Below are 15,103 nucleotides of genomic sequence, written 5' to 3'. Positions count from 1 at the left end.
CTTCTGTGGTCTTCAGCCCTCTGACATGTCAGTGCCGATACATTTCTGACATGTCGGTCTCGAGCAGTGAATCGCTGCTTGATCGCCCTGTACGACGCACGGCGAAGTGGAAAATCGTATGACTCCGAAATTGGGGCAAAAAACAGTCTTAAATCGTGGAGTGTACGCTCGTTTCTCCAACGAACAAACAATAGACATTGATAAAACATTGAAAACCGCTGGTGAGATGCTGTGAGTCCACAGTCGTTTTGCTCTGAGTCTTTGAAAACAGATCTAATCAGCTGCCTGGCAGAGTGTGTTCAGTAAATAGCCTCGTCCACGTTGTCGTCACTGTCTCCTCCAAACTCCTCTCCGTTATCAAAGTACGACATTATGTAGTCGGTCTCCTGTAGACAGACAGAAAACGTTTCAACATGAGTGGATCATAAAAGTACTTCATGGAGGAATCATCAGATCTGCCAGCGTATGTTTTCGACACTCGGGTGGAGCAGAGCTGTCAGCTGATCGCGAGTAGTGAGGGTGAACTGGGAACATCTGGTGGAAGCTGTGGTCTGAAGGTTGTTTCTGTCGAGGCAGCGATCTATGAACCTGCAGGTGAACACCAGCAGTGAAGAAAGATGGAGGCTGAGCTGCACAGCCAAGCTTTCAATCTACTGGGCTATCGACACCCTCGCCTGAGGTCACAGGCAAGAACATTACATTCGATTTCATTTAGCTTCTCTTTTGTCCAGAGCAACTTACAATAAGTGCATCAACCATGAGGGAACAAACCCAGAAAAGCAAGAATCATGTAAGAACATTAGCTTCAAAAAAGCCAAACTACAAAGTGTCACTAAACTTATTATTTTATTTTTGCATTTCTCTATAAACACCAGAGTTGACGATGGTTATTAGACATCATCTTCTTAACCAAGGCGTAGTCAGAAGAGATGTGTCTTAGTTTTCTCCGTCAGGTGAGAGCTTAGAACTTCACATAGACAGGAGACTACATATCCCATCAGGCCTGGGGACGCCTCAGGATCCTCCCACAAAAGCGAGACGTCTCTGAGCCAGGTCCCTCGGCTACCTGAACCCAGTTCAATGGACGAATCTGAGTGATTAAACATGAATATTGATTATTGATCAGTTTTACTCACCTCTCCAAACTCCTCCTCATCGTACTCCTCCTCTCCCTCAGCCTCCTCCTCTTCCTGTTTCTTCTTCTCCTCTCCCTCCTCCTCCTCTGAGCTCCCCTGCTGCTCCTTCTGCTCCAGACTCTTGAAGGTGGAAGTCACAGTTATTAATGTTGAAGGTGGAAGTGACAGTTAACGTGTTTAAGGTGGACCAGCAGCTTATTGATGAATGTTTGTTCACCTCTAGTTTGAGCAGAATCTCCTCCTTCTCCTTTACTTGTGTCTTCTGACCTGATGGAACCGAGCGACTGACCGACACACCTGAGGAAGACGAGAGGAGTTAGTCCGTCCGCCCATCAGACAAACAGTCATCCCCACTTTGACACCACAGTCCACTTGAAACATATACTGACACATGAGTTTAATAACATTACTGTGTAATCAGATTACTCAGAGTACTGACCGTCTCTGCGAGGCACCCTGGCGACTCTGAGCTCTCTGGGTAATCTCCTCCAGTCTGAAATCAAACAACCAATTAGAAAGCCCCACTCGTCAGACTCTCATTGAACGACAGGATAGTAGCGCCCTCCACTGGTCACAGTATTGAGTTTACAGCTGAATGTTAAAGCACAAATCAAAGGATCAATAGATAAGTATTGATTTGACCTGGAGTCCAGGTGATCAGACTGTCCGTCTGCTCCGAGCTGTGATATTTATCAGAGTACCTCTCCACATCTGTGCAGGAAACAGAAGACTTTCACAATTAAGCTTGTGATTCATGCGTCTTTATGAAATTCATGTTGATTATTGATGTGTATCTGTGAGCTTTAAAACATGCTAGTGAGGACGTGTATGTTGTAACCTCTGACCTCTGTGAGGGGCGGCTGGTTGGATGAAGCAGGGCAAACTCCTCATGGCTCCTCTGAACTCCTGTTTGAGAGCCAACATGTACTCCGCCTCCTCGCCAGCTGCCAGGGGGAGGGGCTTGTTCTCCATTGCCTGGACAACACACACAAACAGTTGTCCAGAATGCACTGATGTCAGAAGGACTCACCATCTAATGAAGTATGTCTCACAGAGCATGTGACACTGATGATTCATCTGTTAAAGTTTGATGAGTTTTTAAAAATCTGAATCTGTAGTTTTATTATTATTATTGTTATTGAGTCATGAAAGCAGCTGAATTGACTGTGATCCGCTTCTGTTTGAAGTGAACTCAGTGATGAACAGACACTGATACTGAAGAAACTTAAAAACATCCAGATTCTACAGGAGGTTCTGCTCGTCAGACTGTTTTCAAGACTTCAGGTGTGAACAGACTCGTGGTCCTGTTCTATGAAGAGAGTTCAGCATATCCAGGATCTGTTTATCCAGCTGAACTTATCCTAACAATCACCGTCAGGCTCAGTGGTCACATGACGCTGGGTATCCACTCGTTAAGTTAACTCAGGTTTTCCTACTGTACAGTGCACATGAAAGGGGAGGGGTTTCCTGCATATGACCAATCACAGACATGGACAGTTTGACTGACAGCAGAGCTGAGGATCAAACTGTTGAATAATAAAAATCAGAGGAGAACAACCACCCAGAATAAAAGACACAGTTCCAGCTGCTGAATGCAGGAAGAACAGCTGGTAAAACATCTGGGATTGTGAGTACTTACTCTTTACTTCACTTACTGATACTGATGTACTGGGAGTGTTAGCGGAGGAGAACCTCACATACTTTAATACTTTGATCCTTTAAGTAGCTTCATCCTGTGAAATACATATTTATTTGGGGGACAGATAGTTTCCAGATTTACCTTGTGACAGCCCCCCCCCCCCTCTGGGACTTGAACACTCACCACAGTGACTCTACACTGTTGTGTGGTGCACACTCTCCTTAAAGGGAAGGATAAGGGAAGTTTAAATCAATGTCTGGTTGGTGAAGTGGATCTCAGCCTCTAACTCACCCAGTACATCTCAATCTCTCTGTTTGCAGAGTGTGTCCTCAGAGACAGTGTGTGTCCTCAGAGTCAGTGTCTGTCCTCAGAGTCAGTGTGTGTCCTCAGAGTCAGTGTGTGTCCTCAGAGTCAGAGTGTGTCCTCAGAGTGTGTCCTCAGAGTCAGTGTGTGTCCTCAGAGTCAGAGTGTGTCCTCAGAGTCAGTGTGTGTCCTCAGAGTCAGTGTGTGTCCTCAGAGTCAGTGTGTCCTCAGAGACAGAGTGTGTACTCAGAGTCAGTGTGTGTCCTCAGAGTCAGTGTGTGTCCTCAGAGACAGAGTGTGTCCTCAGAGTCAGAGTGTGTCCTCAGAGTCAGAGTGTGTCCTCAGAGTCAGTGTGTGTCCTCAGAGTCAGTGTGTGTCCTCAGAGTCAGTGTGTGTCCTCAGTGTGTGTCCTCAGTGTGTGTCCTCAGAGTCAGAGTGTGTCCTCAGAGTCAGTGTGTGTCCTCAGAGTCAGTGTGTCCTCAGAGACAGAGTATGTCCTCAGAGTCAGTGTGTGTCCTCAGAGTCAGTGTGTGTCCTCAGAGTCAGAGTGTGTACTCAGAGTCAGTGTGTGTCCTCAGTGTGTGTACTCAGAGTCAGTGTGTGTCCTCAGAGACAGAGTGTGTCCTCAGAGTCAGAGTGTGTACTCAGAGTCAGTGTGTGTCCTCAGAGACAGAGTGTGTACTCAGAGTCAGTGTGTGTCCTCAGAGTCAGTGTGTGTCCTCAGAGTCAGTGTGTGTCCTCAGAGTCAGTGTGTGTCCTCAGAGACAGAGTGTGTCCTCAGAGTCAGAGTGTGTACTCAGAGTCAGTGTGTGTCCTCAGAGACAGAGTGTGTACTCAGAGTCAGTGTGTGTCCTCAGAGTCAGTGTGTGTCCTCAGAGTCAGTGTGTGTCCTCATTTTGGGATTCTAATGTTTCTTCACTTCCACACGTCTTGTTAGTAAACAACAGATTATTTATCTCCTTCCCACACGTTATTATATCGTGGTCACGTGATATATTTTTACCAAATGTCACCAGGCGGCGCTGTAATTTACACACAATCCCAGATGTTTTACCAGCTGTTATTTGTTGCATTTAGCAGCTGGAACTGTGTCTTTTATTCTGGATGTTTGTTCTCCTCTGATCCTCGTTGTGAAATATGAGGCTCTGCTGTCAGTCAAACGTGTCCATGTCTGTGATTGGGCATAAACAGTAAACGCCGCCCCTTTTATGTGCACACGCTCAGATCTTGATGAAGAAACCTGAGTTAACTTAATGAGTTGATACCCAGCGTCATGTGACCACTTAGCCTGACTGTGATTGTTAGGTTAAGTTCAGCTGGATAAACAGATCCTGGATATGTTGACCGTGCTTCATAGAACAGGCCCCTGGTCTCGGTGTCTTACCGGGAATGCAGGTGTCGGCTGCTGGATGGTCGGAGGTAAACTGTCTCCTCTATTGATGCCGACAGCGTCCACGCTGAAACTCATCATCCTCCGACCACGACCACGCCCCGCCATCACAGCTGCTCCTCAGACCAGATCGGCTGCTGCAGGATGTGAGTCCTGACTGCACAACAACAACAACACAAAACTTCATTGTTCACCAGAGTACAATGTGATCTCCATAAAACACATGTGACCCGTGGTGTGTGAGTCCTGTTTGGTTCCACACTGTGGATCATGTGTATAGAACAGTCAGTAAGTATCAAATACACACGTAACAACTACAATATTTACCCATACACACGTTAATGTACAAGTCAAAGTGTTTCTGAAAGTTGTACACATAAAAATGTGATATTGTGTTACACTGTTAGTTTAACTGAAACTTTTACACATTTCCCTGTAACAACTCTGCTAATAGATGCTAATACATGTATTAGCAGGAGTAAAACGGTTAGCAGTTAGCTGCGCTGTATTAGCAGCGGTTAGCTGCTCTGTATTAGCAGCGGTTAGCTGCGCTGTATTAGCAGCGGTTAGCTGCGCTGTATTAGCAGCAGTTAGCTGCTCTGTATTAGCAGCGGTTAGCTGCGCTGTATTAGCAGCGGTTAGCTGCTCTGTATTAGCAGCGGTTAGCTGCGCTGTATTAGCAGCAGTTAGCTGCTCTGTATTAGCAGCGGTTAGCTGCGCTGTATTAGCAGCGGTTAGCTGCGCTGTATTAGCAGCGGTTAGCTGCGCTGTATTAGCAGCGGTTAGCTGCGCTGTATTAGCAGCAGTTAGCTTGTGTTTCACCTTCAGATAAACGTGTCTTCTCTTCATCAGTCAGACACAGATGTTCTGCTCAGTGAAGCTTCATGCGACATTAAACCATCTTTGTTTACATCTTCTTCTTCTTCTTCTTCAGTTTGACAAAAGCGTCTGATCGGATCGTCAGCGCCATCTAACGGACTGGAACATGAACGACTTCTGTCATGAATATTTAGTTTAATCAGTTATTGATCAGTGATTGGTTGATCATCAGAAATTGACCTTAGTAATTGTTGACGTCATTTTAATGTAAATGTAATCTTCAATAATCAAAACTCTATTCATTTTTATTTACAGTCAACACTTACAACAATATACAAAAAAGAAAACAGCTGCGTCAATGAGAAAAAATAGCAATGAAAGGTACAAAAAGTTACAATGGTTACACAGCAACATGTAACTTGAAAGGGGGCGTACCCTCGTTGCCTCGTTATTAGTTATTGGATTGATTATCTTGAGGAATACGTGTGTACATGGAAAATCTTTACATAAGGCTGCTCATGCCACTTTAACTCCATCTCAAATACGCCAAATACAGTAAATGTTATATCACTTATCAGCTATTTGTTCCATACCAAGAAAATTTGAGAATTCAAGTAACCATGTTTCTATTGAGAAACATTCTGGCTTACGACTATTCCAATTGAACAAAATCTGTCTTTTAGCAGCCATGAAGGACAGACCTACCACTTTCCCTTCTTTTGACTTTACCTTTGCAGTGTTTTATCCTAACAAGCAAACCAGGGGACATTACTTAACACAGAGATTGAATGAAACACCTCTGACCAAAGGGATTTGACTGCAGGGCAGTGGCAGAACATATGAATCAAGGTTCACACCTCTGGAGGCTGTGATATCAGCTCTGTGGAGGATTTCTAATCCTATAACTCTAGCTCCCTCCATATTTTTCTCTGTAGATGTGAGTGAAATGTATCTAATGTAATAGGTGGGACTGGACGATAATTAGATCGATTTGTTCTGCTCTTTCACATATTACTCCTCCAGCCAATGTGCATGTAACTCTTTTATAGCCCAGACTATCTGGCACTAAATGTGAGATAACTCTGGAATTCCAAGATCTCCTCTGTCTCTCGCCATTGTCAATTTTCTCTGATTATTACGAGGCTTTTTATCTTTCCACAAACAGGAAGTGAACATTCTAGTTAAATGATCAAACCGGTGTTTGGGAATATACAAAGGAAGTGAAGAAATTCATAAAGTTAGACTCAGAAGAATCTCTCCTCTCATCTCCTCCATCAATCAATCAATCAAATTTCATTAGTATAGCCCATATTCACAAATCACAGTTTGTCTCATAGGCTTTAACAAGGTGAGACATCCTCTGTTCTTAACCCTCAACAAGAGTAAAACTACTAAAAATCTTTTAACAGGTAAAGACAAACCTGGACCGGCTCTAACTATAAGCTTTATCGTAAAGGAAGGTTTGAATCTTCAACGTACAGAGGGAGTCTGCCTCCAGAACTGAAGCTGAGATGATTCCACAGGAGAGGAGCTTGATGCTGAAGCTCTGGCTCCTCCTCTGCTTTCGAGACTTTAGGGACGACAGCCTGAATTCTGGGAGCGCAGGGCTCTAGTGGTGATAAGGTACTTTCAGCTCTTTAAGGTTTGATGCTGCCATATTATTAAGGGCCTTGAAGGTGAGGAGGAGGATTTTAAATTCTATTCTAGATTTAACCAGAAGCCAGTGTAGTGAAGCTAACACAGGAGACATGTGGTCTCTGGTCCTGGTTCTCTTCAGGACATGTGCTGCAGCGTTTAGGACAAGCTGCAGAGTCTTTAACGACTTCCTGCTGGAGCCTGATAATAATGAATTACAATAATCACGTCTGGATGGAACAAAGGCCTGGACTCGTTTTTTCAGCATCTTTTTGAGATATGTCTGATGTTTGAGATGTTACACAAGTGGAAGAAGGCGGTCCTAGAAATTAGTTTTAAGTGAGAATTAAAGGACAAATCAGGATCGAAGATCACTCCCGAGTTCCTGATGTTTCATTGGAAGCAAAGACGATGTCGTCTAGAGCAGCTTCATCATTAGATGATGTGTCTCTAAGGTGTTTAAGTATTAGAACCTCTGTTTTATCTGAGTTTAATAAGAGAAACTTGCAGCTCATCCAGGTTTTTATGTCCTTGACACGTGATTGGAGTTTAGTTATTTGATTACATTGTTCAGGTTAGGGTTAGTATAACTGGGCGTAATCTGCATAGCAGTGGAAATGTACGAGTGTGTCCTGATAACGTTTCCTAGTGGAAGCGTATATAATGAGAATAAAATTGGGCCGAGCACAGAGCCCTGTGGAACACCGTGGTTAACTCTGGTGCGCACAGATGACTCATCATTAATTTGCACGAATTGGAAACGATCTGAAAAATAGGATTTAAACCAGTTCAGGGCGGTTCCTTTAATACTAATGAACTGTTCTAGTCTCTCTAATAAAATGTGATGGTCAATAGTGTTGAATGCTGCACTGAGATCTAACAGAACGAGGACAGACACAAACATCTGGAGCTACTAGAAGCTCATTAGTGACTTTAACCAAGGCTGTCTCCGTGCTGTGATTGGCTCTAAACCCCGACAGTCTTCATATTACTTTCCTGGAGAAACTCACACAGCTGATTGGCTACAACCTTCTCAGGATTTTAGACAGGAAGGGGAGGTTGGATATCGGTCTGTAGTTATCCTCCATCTCTCCATCTCTCCTCTCATCTCCTCCATCTGTCCTCTCCTCTCATCTCCTCCATATCCTCCATCTCTCCTCTCATCTCCTCCATCTGTCCTCTCCTCTCATCTCCTCCATATCCTCCATCTCTCCTCTCATCTCCTCCATCTGTCCTCTCCTCTCATCTCCTCCATATCCTCCATCTCTCCTCATCTCCTCCATCTGTCCTCTCCTCTCATCTCCTCCATATCCTCCATCTCTCCTCTCATCTTCTCAATCTCTCCTCCATCTCTCCTCATCTCCTCTATCTCTCCTCTCATCTCCTCTATCTCTCCTCCATCTCTCCTCTCATCTCCTCCATCTCTCCTCTCCTCTCATCTCCTCCATCTGTCCTCTCCTCTCATCTCCTCCATATCCTCCATCTCTCCTCTCATCTCCTCCATCTGTCCTCTCCTCTCATCTCCTCCATATCCTCCATCTCTCCTCTCATCTCCTCCATCTGTCCTCTCCTCTCATCTCCTCCATATCCTCCATCTCTCCTCATCTCCTCCATCTGTCCTCTCCTCTCATCTCCTCCATCTCTCCATCTCTCCTCTCATCTCCTCCATCTGTCCTCTCCTCTCATCTCCTCCATATCCTCCATCTCTCCTCTCATCTCCTCCATCTGTCCTCTCCTCTCATCTCCTCCATATCCTCCATCTCTCCTCTCATCTTCTCAATCTCTCCTCCATCTCTCCTCATCTCCTCTATCTCTCCTCTCATCTCCTCTATCTCTCCTCCATCTCTCCTCTCATCTCCTCCATCTCTCCTCTCCTCTCATCTCCTCCATATCCTATATCTCTCCTTTATCTCCTCCATATCCTCTCATCTCCTCCATATCCTCCATCTCTCATCTTCTCAATCTCTCCTCCATCTCTCCTCATCTCCTCTATCTCTCCTCTCATCTCCTCTATCTCTCCTCCATCTCTCCTCTCATCTCCTCCATCTCTCCTCTCCTCTCATCTCCTCCATATCCTATATCTCTCCTTTATCTCCTCCATATCCTCTCATCTCCTCCATATCCTCCATCTCTCATCTTCTCAATCTCTCCTCCATCTCTCCTCATCTCCTCTATCTCTCCTCTCATCTCCTCTATCTCTCCTCTTATCTCCTCCATCTCTCCTCTCATCTCCTCCATCTCTCCTCTCCTCTCATCTCCTCCATATCCTATATCTCTCCCTTATCTCCTCCATATCCTCTCATCTCCTCCATATCCTCCATCTCTCCTCTCATCTTCTCAATCTCTCCTCCATCTCTCCTCATCTCCTCTATCTCTCCTCTCATCTCCTCCATCTCTTCTCAATCTCTCCTCTCATCTCCTCCATCTCTCCTCCATCTGCTCAATCTCTCCTCATCTCCTCAATCTCTCCTCCATCTCTCCTTTCATCTCCTCCATCCCTCCATCCCTCCTCCATCTCCTCCATCTCTCCTCTCATCCAGGTCGACTTTATGAGTGACCCCGCCCCCCGGTCCTTGTGAACCATCTGGCTCCACCCCTCCTGGAGACCACGCCCCACAGTAAGTCACTGAGGGTCAGTTTGAATCAGAAGAAGATCAGAGTGAGGAGGATCGTCAGCAGAACGAGGAGAGGAAGAGGAGAACAGAAGATTTGTGATGAACCTCTGGATGTTTCTGATGATTTGGATTTAACTCACAGAATCATGAAGATGCTGCGGAGCCGAACGACGATGATGATGATGATGATCTGCTGCTCAGGTCTGACATGTTGTTAGTGTGTGTGTGTGTGTGTGTGTGTGTGTGTGTGTGTGTGTGTGTGTGTGTGTGTGTGTGTGTGTGTGTGTGTGTGTGTGTGTGTGTGTGTGTGTCCAATACCATCATTATGAGGACATTTTGTCTAACCCTCCTCACAACTTCAATGGGCTGTTTGTGGGTTAAGACTTTTAGGTTTAGGTGAGTTATTTAGTTGTGATGGTTATGGTGAGGGGATGATGTCAATTAGTGTCCTCACAACTATAAAGACATGTGCGTGCATGTGTGTGTCCTCAGGTTTTATGACAATAAGTTGTTAATCCTGGCTCTAAGAGTTTGAGGGTTCTTGAAAAGGTTGCAGAGGATCCAGGCTGCGTTGGGTTTCTGTGGTTCTTGAAGTTTCTGGTTCTGGAGGAGCTGAGAGTCAGAACCATTATTGTGTGTGTGGGGGGGTTTCATGAAATTCAGGGGGGGTTCATGAAATTCACGGTCACGAGTCTGGGCGTGCGACAATAGACCACAGAAAGAGAGGGAGGGCTGCTGAACCGAGGCTCTCATGACCTCTGACGACCTTTAAGGGTCGACAAGGATTTTAGGGATTTGGAGGTCGGGTGACGAGGGGGGGGGGTGGACCGTCTGCTCTAGTGATTTAAACCATCCCCCCCCCCCCCGCTTTATAATGAGGAGCCAGATGGAGGCGTCTGATGAAACCTGCAGAGACCGGTTCATTATGATCATCAGCTGATCAGACCACTCACACAGAGTCGTGTCTTCACGTCCTGGTGTCCTCGTGTCTTCACGTCCAAAAGACACAAACTCCCAACACTCAGCCACTACCTGTTACAAACCATTACTCTCACCTTTACTCTTTTACTCTACATTACTCCGCTTCCAGGTTTTGGGTCCAGAGGAACTTGGTTACAGAGTAACTTATTATTATTATTATTTGTCTGAGAAGATTCCCAGTCATGCAAGTCATGGTGTATCCAAGTGCTAAAAAACAGGTCAACTGGACTTGGATGAGTTTTTTTGATGGTCAATGACTTGATTTTTCTCCAACTGTTGCAACAAACTCAACCAAGTCCAGTTGACCTGTTTTTTTAGCACTTGGATATTATTGTTATTATTATTTTTATTAATTTCGAGAGGGTTAGGGTTAGGGTTAGGTTAACCCTAAATAGCTGCAGTAAATAATCAAGTTAGTTTGAGTCCAACCGGCAGCGTCTGGATCAGTTTGTGTTTGAAGAGAAATAAAAACAGAAACATTTTAGAATTTAAGTCTAGATGGTGAAAGTCTTTTGTACGTTTGAAGGTCTTCTGCACAATTTAATTTAGCAACTACCAGTAGATGTTAGCATGTGTTAGCAGATGTTAGGGACATAACTTCAGTTGTGCACCTTGACGTCAACAAGTGTTTTGGCCTTGAAATCAATGATACAGGCCGAACATAAGAGGACGTTGAGGCTAGAGGTGAATAATCACAAAGGTTTTTATTTGACATCGTCATTTAACTGAAGCAAGTTTAGTTTCACCCAGTTCTTCACCTTTTCACACATAAATAAATCAGTCTGCAGGTTCACTGTCAGACCAGGACCCAAATATGAGTCCAGAGGAGATTCCGACCAGCTTCACTTCAGCTCAGTTTCCTCTGTCACAGTTAACCCGCCGGGCTAATTGTGGCTGAACGTCGGCACACTGTGGAGTTCTGGCTCTGTTTGTAGCACTCAGTTGTGGCTCAGTGTCGGTATGTGAGGATTCTGGTCCAGCATGCGACCCTGAGACATTCATTCTGTCGGCTCAGAGTTGGCTCTAAGTCCAGTTGAACTTGAACTTGGAACAAAATAAAAAGTGAATGAATTAAAAGTGAAGCAGCTGCAGGATGTGGGGGGGGGGGTTGTCTGGTGTATTTCGAGGTCCTGGTGTTTTTGGGGATGAGGGGGCTGTTTTGTCTGGTTCAGACTTTTGTCATTATTGTTGTCATTCATACTATGAGAGTGGAGGGGGGGTCTGGGGTAGGTCTAGGGGAGGTTTTTGGGGGGTCAGTGGGAGGGGGTGACATCATGGGTTGTCCATCTCCCACAGACCAGCTGGGGCAAGAACAAGATGGAGGATGGTGGGGGGGTGGACATTGTCGCCTGAGGGAGGAGGAGGTTAGTGTGTGGGGGGGGAACTCGACTCTTTCACCGAAGTCTCCGAGGACGTCGTGACTTAAAATGTTTTTGTTTTGATATAAAATCGGTGGCTTCTGGTTTTCTTCATCACCAAATCCCATTTCCCATGAGCCTTTGAAGGACCACTGAGCAGCGTGTTCGATACTGTGACACATCATCTTCATCATCATTCTCATCTTCATCATTTCACTCAGTGAGTATTTTCTGTTATTAATAATAATAATAACAACATCCATCAGTCGAGCTTAAACTTCCGCTTCATTAAAAATATTGTTTAAAAGTTCCTGAATGTAAAAGCCTGTCTCCTCCTCAGTTGTGGGTGGAGCATCAGAGCTGGCCTTCCTAAAAGAACCCAATGATATCATTGCGGTGCGGGACCGCCCCCTGATGCTTGACTGTCAGGTAGAAGGGGAGGTGCCTATCTCTATCACCTGGAGAAGGAATGGTGTTCCTGTGGCAACCGGCATCAAGGCAACGGTGCTCGGCAACGGCACGCTGCTCATCAGAAACTTCTCCAAGAGACGAGAGAGTAATGAGACGGATGCAGGAGAGTACGACTGCGCCGCACAGAACCGCTACGGCATGTTGATCAGCCGCAAGGCCCGAGTCCAACTCGCATGTGAGTCACTGCAAACATGTCACACAAACATACATGAAACATACGCAACACATACAGTATGTATTCATCTCGTCAGCCCTGTCTCCCCCTAGCCCTCCCTAAGTTCCTGTCTCACCCAGAGTCCGTTGCTGTGGATGAAGGGGGCGTGTCCAGACTCACCTGTCAGGTAAATGGAATCCCAGAGGCCAACATCACCTGGCAGAGAGATCGACGCCCACTGAGTACAGAGGACCCCAGGTATATTTGGAACTGTCACACTGACACATCAGTTCAGCTACTGACGTGTTTGCTTAGTCACAGGCTCTCTTCTAGCAATGCTCAAAATATTCCACAAGCAAACAATAAAAATAGAATATCGAATTGAATATCCAAAAAAAAAAAAAAATATATATATATATATATATATATAAAAATGTACACCTAAAAAAAAAGTAGTGCCGATATAGTAAGGTGCATATAATTTTACCATTATATTTATAGATTATACAAATGATTCATCAGATTCTCTAATCAAACAGATGTGTTGTTGATGTTTACATCATTTAAAACATGTATTAATACATCTGTTCATGTATATTTACATACAGGTACACTCTGCTTCCTAACGGCGTCCTGCAGATCACCAGCGTTCAGCGAAAAGACAGTGGCTTGTTTCGCTGTGTCGCCTCAAACATCGCCAACACTCGATACAGCCACGAGGCACAGCTGTCTGTGACTGGTAAGACCAAACTGAGGGCAAAGAGACCGACAGACCAAACTGAGGGCAAAGAGACCGACAGACCAAACTGAGGGCAAAGAGACCGACAGACCAAACTGAGGGCAAAGAGACCGACAGACCAAACTGAGGGCAAAGAGACCGACAGACCAAACTGAGGGCAAAGAGACCGACAGACCAAACTGAGGGTAAAGAGACCGACAGACCAAACTGAGGGCAAAGAGACTGACAGACCAAACTGAGGGTAAAGAGACCGACAGACCAAACTGAGGGCAGAGTCAGGTTTAATGTGGTGTCTGTGCTAATGAAGGTTTCTGGTTTCTCCGAGTCCAGTTGCAGGATCCAGAATCTACCAGGAGCCTGTCATCCTGTCTGGACCTCAGAACCTCACCATCAACATCCACCAGACGGCCATCTTGGAGTGTATCGCCACAGGGAACCCCCGCCCCATTGTGTCCTGGAGTCGCCTCGGTAACAACTCTACCATAAAACTCAACAAACACCTGAACTCTGTGTTTTTATCACCTGCTCTGATCACGTGTGTGTCTGTGTGTGTGTCTGTTTGTGTGTGTGTGTGTGTGTGTGTGTGTGTGTGTGTGTGTGTGTGTGTGTGTGTGTGTGTGTGTGTGTGTGTGTGTGTGTGTGTGTGTGTGTGTGTGTGTGTGTGTGTAGATGGCCGCTCCATGGGTGTGGAGGGGATCCAGGTTCTGGGAACAGGAAACTTGATGATCTCTGATGCGACTGTGCAACATTCAGGAGTTTATGTTTGTTCAGCGAACAGACCAGGAAGTCGCTCGAGAAGAACAGCGCTCGGACGACTCGTCGTTCAAGGTGACTCACACACAAGTCCAGTCATTCCTATAGCACATTTAAACAATACACACCTATACACATATATACATTTACACACGTATACATATATACACGTACACATATACAGTACACACATATACATATATATACACATATATACATATTCACATATACAATACACACATATAAATATATACATATACACATATACAGTACACACATATATATATATATATTTATACGTATATATGCGTATACACATTCACTTAATCACTATACACATATACAGACAGACAAATACTGAGGAATACGAAAACAATATAAAATAAATAATGTAGTAGCTAATTTATAGAAGCTGTTGTCTCCAGTCGAAGGCCAAAGAGAAAAGGTGTTTCCTGAGCTGTGAATGAAGTTCTGATGATAATACATGTTTATGTATCATAGATAATATCTATAATACATGTTCATTATATAACATTATTGCGTTACAGCAGCATGTCAAGGGCAATTTCACAAAGAGCAAAGGAAAAGGCTAAATACAAAAGATGACAAAAGAGACAAGCGTAAAAATTGCATTGCAATGACTAAAATAAATAAATAGGACTATGAGATGTGCAGTAAAAAATTTATATGAATATAATATGTTCCTAAAATAATATAAATTCACAGTTATTGCAGCAACTAATCCGAGAGTTCTGGTGTTGATAGAAACTACAAGAGGTGAGAGTTATACAGTCGTATGGCTCCCCTGTCTGTCCACACAATCATTTCAATAAAGTACATCTATCTATTTGTACATCATAGATAACATATATAATACATGTTTAAATATCATAGATAATTTATATAATACAATATATATATATAATATTCGCTCCAGCTGCAGATCAGAGGGGGTGGGGTCAGAGGTCACACAGGCTCATTGTGTGTCTGTGTCTCAGACTGAGCTTCATTAGAATAAGGATTAGCATGTGAAGAGTCACACTTCACAATGAGCACTTCATCCAGGCTGACAACACAACACAACCAGATCCACAACACAACCAGAACCAC

The 15,103-nt window shown here is 44.5% G+C and overlaps 2 protein-coding genes across 8 annotated transcripts in view; one reads left to right on the top strand and one right to left on the bottom strand.

The window, feature by feature from the left end:
- Positions 1 to 64: 64 nt before the first annotated feature.
- On the bottom strand, positions 65 to 5,437 carry polr3glb (polymerase (RNA) III (DNA directed) polypeptide G like b). 3 transcript variants are annotated; one of them, XM_034610451.1, is made up of 8 exons: positions 5,291 to 5,404; positions 4,463 to 4,625; positions 1,982 to 2,111; positions 1,779 to 1,847; positions 1,576 to 1,629; positions 1,354 to 1,433; positions 1,137 to 1,256; positions 65 to 386 (listed from the first exon to the last, which is right to left on the bottom strand). In XM_034610451.1, the coding sequence occupies exons 2-8, from the start codon at positions 4,574 to 4,576 to the stop codon at positions 300 to 302; spliced, it is 654 nt and encodes a 217-aa protein (XP_034466342.1). In that variant the 5' UTR covers positions 4,577 to 4,625; positions 5,291 to 5,404; the 3' UTR covers positions 65 to 299. The 3 variants fall into 3 exon arrangements, with proteins under 3 accessions (XP_034466342.1, XP_034466341.1, XP_034466343.1); XM_034610450.1 differs by having other exon boundaries at positions 171 to 386; positions 4,463 to 4,621; positions 5,291 to 5,437; XM_034610452.1 differs by having other exon boundaries at positions 171 to 386; positions 4,463 to 4,605; positions 5,291 to 5,411.
- The window catches only part of LOC117776483 (immunoglobulin superfamily DCC subclass member 3-like), a 38,730-nt gene continuing 28,292 nt past the window's right edge, over positions 4,666 to 15,103 (top strand). The window contains exons 1-8 of one of the 5 annotated variants that reach the window (XM_034610440.1): positions 4,666 to 4,756; positions 9,463 to 9,540; positions 9,680 to 9,738; positions 12,217 to 12,522; positions 12,615 to 12,759; positions 13,110 to 13,240; positions 13,571 to 13,708; positions 13,910 to 14,068. In XM_034610440.1, coding sequence (XP_034466331.1) covers positions 9,684 to 9,738; positions 12,217 to 12,522; positions 12,615 to 12,759; positions 13,110 to 13,240; positions 13,571 to 13,708; positions 13,910 to 14,068 — 934 coding nt within the window. In that variant the 5' untranslated portion in view covers positions 4,666 to 4,756; positions 9,463 to 9,540; positions 9,680 to 9,683. Of the gene's footprint in view, positions 4,757 to 9,333; positions 9,739 to 11,836; positions 12,097 to 12,216; positions 12,523 to 12,614; positions 12,760 to 13,109; positions 13,241 to 13,570; positions 13,709 to 13,909; positions 14,069 to 15,103 lie in introns of those variants that run through there. The other 4 variants (XM_034610438.1, XM_034610439.1, XR_004616436.1 and 1 more) reach the window with 4 other exon arrangements.

The sequence above is a fragment of the Hippoglossus hippoglossus genome, chromosome 16 (assembly GCF_009819705.1).
Source record: "Hippoglossus hippoglossus isolate fHipHip1 chromosome 16, fHipHip1.pri, whole genome shotgun sequence".
NCBI classification, from domain to species: domain Eukaryota; kingdom Metazoa; phylum Chordata; class Actinopteri; order Pleuronectiformes; family Pleuronectidae; genus Hippoglossus; species Hippoglossus hippoglossus.
This window is presented reverse-complemented; position numbering and strand designations above follow the sequence as displayed.

What these genes read in the sequence shown, in the direction of transcription:
- polr3glb (XM_034610450.1), bottom strand. Translation starts at nt 4,576, where the DNA reads ATGGCGGGGCGTGGTCGTGGTCGGAGGATGATGAGTTTCAGCGTGGAC. An exon ending in TCTGATCACCTGGACTCCAG is followed by an intron (nt 1,630 to 1,778) that starts GTCAAATCAATA and finishes GTTTGATTTCAG; the next exon opens with ACTGGAGGAGATTACCCAGA. An exon ending in CAGGGTGCCTCGCAGAGACG is followed by an intron (nt 1,434 to 1,575) that starts GTCAGTACTCTG and finishes CGTCTTCCTCAG; the next exon opens with GTGTGTCGGTCAGTCGCTCG.